Genomic DNA, 3,868 nt, shown 5'->3' with positions numbered 1-3,868 from the left:
TCATGACAGCAGTAATAATTGCTTGCTCTTTAATAATAAGAGCTAACATTTATTGAGCATTGACTGTATGCGGGGCACTGGGCGAAGTCAGCACACGCTTTATTGCCCTTAACTCTCACAACAACTCTGTGAGGCAGGCACTATTTATCCCTTGCCAGGCAGGAGGACACCAGAGGCTTAGGGAGTTTAGGTGTCTTGCCCAAAGCCCTGTGCAGTTGGTGGGGGTGGGATTTGACACCACGATTTTCCAGTGTCCGGCCCATGTTTAAACCACTGCTTCTCAAGAGCACAGACATCCAATTAAAGCAATAAGAGCTTTATGGCCCTCAGTTGGAAGACTAATTGAGAACGTGATGCCACCATAATAAACTAGAAACCAAGCTTATCATTAAAATTCATGAACAGCTGTCACATGTTAGGTGTTCCATAAATGCTTGTGAAATGAGGTAGCATTTAGTGCCAGGAAATGGAAACCAACCCAGTGTCACAATGACAGCTTCACCCATGCAGGAAGCAAGGAGAAACAGAGAAGGCAAACAGGCAGGCAGAGCAGTGGTCGCCGGGCGCCGACAGGGACTCCGAGGATCCAGGGCCCCTACTCCCTGGGCACTTAGACCTCTGGGGAGCTGCTCCTCCTGGAACAAGCAGAGGATTGCAGAGGGTCCCTCTGCTCCAGTCCCCTCCTCCTGCCGGTTTCTCCTGCTGCCCCTCACTTAGCCCGCACCACTGACCCTCGTGGCTTCTGTCCCTGGGGGCCGAGCTCCTGGTGGGAAGGCTTTGTGTTCTTTGTCTCCCGCCTATCACAGAGGAGGCCTCCTCCGAAAATAAACGCCGAACGAAGGAAACCCAGCTCTCCCCCAAATAGTGCACGGGTCTGAGACACACAACGTGAGAAAAAGACAGGACAAAGGAAAGAACTGCAAGAGTTCTGCTTTTCAAAAGTAGCTTAAGAGAACAATCCATCCTGTAAGGCAGACAAGGATGCCTACTGAGGGGAGGGACGGAGGAGGGAGACGGGGAGGCGGGATTGAGGAAAGAGGGGGGAAGTAGGAAGGGAGGAGGGGAGGAGGGGAGGGAGAGCGGAGAGGAAGACAGCAGCAGCCCGTCCGGATTCTCCCCCGAGCCACCTCTGACAGTACTCTGGCCACGTTTTAATTCGCGGCGAGGTTGTCCCATTGACTCAAACAAAAGCTCGCTCGCTCGCTCGCTCTCTGATTAATTTTCGAAAGAGCCCGCCGAGTTTAATCATAGCAAACACGATGACCCCCGTTATTACGGCCTGAGCAGCCAAAAGCAGGAAGTAAAGACCCCAGAACAGGCTGTGGTCTTGGCGACTGCCGTCGGCCACGAGCTGCGCCGGGGCCCGGGGTTCCCAGCTGTCGGGCACCGAGGCCGTGTGGCCCGGGGCCGCGGGGGCTGCGGCGGAGCGGGGAGGCGGGCCGCGGGCGCTCCGGCACTCGGGGTCGTCGTCGGGCAGGGCCCAGAGCGGCAGGCCGGCGCGGGGTCCGGGGCCGCGGCACCGCGGGGGCTCGGCTCGGCCCACGAGGCCCGGGTGCCGCCGCAGCCACGCCAGGAACGGCCCCAGGTCGCAGTCGCAGCGCCAGGGATTGTGCCCCAGCAGGACCTCCGCCAGCCGGGGCAGATCCGCGAACACGTCTCCGGGCAGGGTCTCCAGCAGGTTGTGCTCGAGCCGAACTCCCTCCAGGCTGCCGAGGTTGCGGAAGAGCGCGCGGGGCAGGGCCCGCAGCCGGTTGTGGCTCAGCGACACGCGGCGCAGCCCGCGGAGGCCGCGCAGCAAGCCGCCGGGGAGCGCGGCCAGGCTGTTGGAGTGCAGGGCGAGTACCTGGAGCTCGCCCAGGCCCCGGAAGGCGTCCTCGGGGAGCGCGCTCAGACGCGGGCTCAGGGTCGCTCCGAACGCCCGCAGGCGGCTCAGGTTGCGGAAGGCGGCGGCCGGCAGGGTGCGTAGCCGCGTGCAGTTCAGCCACAGCTCCTGCAGGCCGGCCAGCTCCCCGAAGAGCACCTCCGGGAGCTCCTCCAGCGGGTTCTCGAACAGGGTCAGGAAAGTCAAATTGTGCGAATAAAGGAAGAGGGCCGGGGGCAGGAACTCCAGGTGGTTTCTGGAAAGCGTCAAGGAGCTCAGGCTCCGGAGCCGGTCGAAGGCCCCCGGTGCGATGGAGCGGATGCGGTTTCTGTCCAGCTGCAGCTCCACCAGGGCACGCAGGCTACTCAACAGCCCCGAATCCAGAGAGACGAGCTGGTTCGAGTGCAGCACGAGTTTCTCCAGCTTAGCCTGTGCGCCAAACAATCCCCGGGGCAGGTGGGTCAAATTATTTCTCGATAAATCCAACACTTTCAGGTTCCCCAGGTTTGTGAAGAGGCGAGCGGGAAGGAAAGCGAGTTCATTTTGGTTCAAAAAGAGCTCCTGCAGGTTAACCAGTTTCTGAAACATGTTTTGGTCAATGTCCTTTAGTTCGTTGCGGTCCAGAAACAACTGTTCCAGGAGCACCGTCTTATCCAACAGCGCACCCGGAAGATGAGTGATCTTGTTGCGCGACAGCCTCAGGGTTTTAAGTTTTATCAAGTCGTCGAAGGTGCCGGGGGCAACGGCGGAAATGTGGCTGTCCGACAGCATCAGGCGCTGCAGGACGGTCATGCCACTGAAGCTGTGATTCTGTAAGGTGCCGCGGCCCATTTGGAAGAGCAGGATGTGCGTGAGGTTGACGGGCAGGCCGAGCTCGGCGATGCGCGCTACGCTGCTCCCGGTGCACTGCGCGGCGTCCCGGAACACACACTTGCAGGCGGGGGGACAGGGGAGAGGCTGGGCGCGCAGGAGCCCCAGCGCCGCGCACAGCAGGGCGCTTCTCAGCATGTCTGCAAGGGCCGCAGCGGGAGGTCTGGAGGCGACACACAAAACGCTCACATTGGATCTTGCAACCCTGCGGAGGCATGAGCCTTCCACCAGGATTATCACTGGCTTTAAGTGTTACCAGATACAACAAAGTATCCCTCTTAGAAATGCAGATTTTCCTGGGGCGGGGGTGGGGGGGGGGGAGAGGGGGTGGTGAAAAGACTTTCATTCTACACTGCGAGGTCTCATCCTTTTGTTCTACAGATTTTCTACTCTCAGTTTAAAGCCTTAAAGTTAAAGCGTTTTCAAAGCCAATACTTTAAAATCCTTACATAGAACTGATGAAAATAATTATTCTCACATTCAAGAATGTCTCACATGCATCACTGAGCAGTGCCCACGGTGAAGAGAGCCCTGATCTTCTCGCCTTTACCCAGGGGTGGCTATAACCAGCAGTCGTGAAGGGAACGGCAAAGTCTGCAAAAAACAACAGCAACCACCACCTGATTCCTTTTACCACACTCATGCTGTATGCACAGTACTTATTCTACTAAAACAATAACGCTCTCGAATAGCGAACGCCTCTATTTAGCCACAGTGAGAAAAACAGGTAATACCTATCACGTTATGCCACATGGTTCTCAGCACTTGATTTGCATTAATTCATTCACTCCTTACGCTAACCCTATGAGGTAGCTATTATTCTTAACCCCAGCTAAAGGATGATGAAACTAAGACACAGAAAGGGTACATAACTTACCCAGGGTCATAGAGCTAGAATTGTTGACAGGGAGCTATCATTCCTAAGATGCTTAACAAAAAATTAATACCAACTCGTGGCATTGAAGTACATGTGAAATATGCACAGTAATACTAATCTGCCAAAACAATGTTTCCCAAGTGGAATTGTACACAAATCATTTCTTGTACTAAATTTCATATATCTTATGCACATATAGACTAACCAAGCCCTCCAGTTGCCCATCCCTAATTTTTAAAGTATCTGGCCTTACCTGAAAT

The 3,868-nt window shown here is 55.8% G+C and overlaps 1 protein-coding gene across 2 annotated transcripts; it reads right to left on the bottom strand.

The window, feature by feature from the left end:
• Positions 1-914: 914 nt before the first annotated feature.
• GP5 (glycoprotein V platelet) lies at positions 915-3,337 on the bottom strand. Of its 2 annotated transcripts, none has more exons than XM_045502562.1 (2): positions 3,210-3,337; positions 915-2,894 (listed from the first exon to the last, which is right to left on the bottom strand). In XM_045502562.1, exon 2 carries the CDS (start codon positions 2,867-2,869, stop codon positions 1,181-1,183), a length of 1,689 nt encoding a protein of 562 aa, XP_045358518.1. In that variant the 5' UTR covers positions 2,870-2,894; positions 3,210-3,337; the 3' UTR covers positions 915-1,180. The 2 variants fall into 2 exon arrangements, with proteins under 2 accessions (XP_045358518.1, XP_045358519.1); XM_045502563.1 differs by having other exon boundaries at positions 3,227-3,331.
• Between the last annotated feature and the right edge of the window lie 531 nt (positions 3,338-3,868).

The sequence above is a fragment of the Leopardus geoffroyi genome, chromosome C2 (assembly GCF_018350155.1).
Source record: "Leopardus geoffroyi isolate Oge1 chromosome C2, O.geoffroyi_Oge1_pat1.0, whole genome shotgun sequence".
In the NCBI taxonomy this organism is placed as follows: Eukaryota; Metazoa; Chordata; class Mammalia; order Carnivora; family Felidae; genus Leopardus; species Leopardus geoffroyi.
This window is presented reverse-complemented; position numbering and strand designations above follow the sequence as displayed.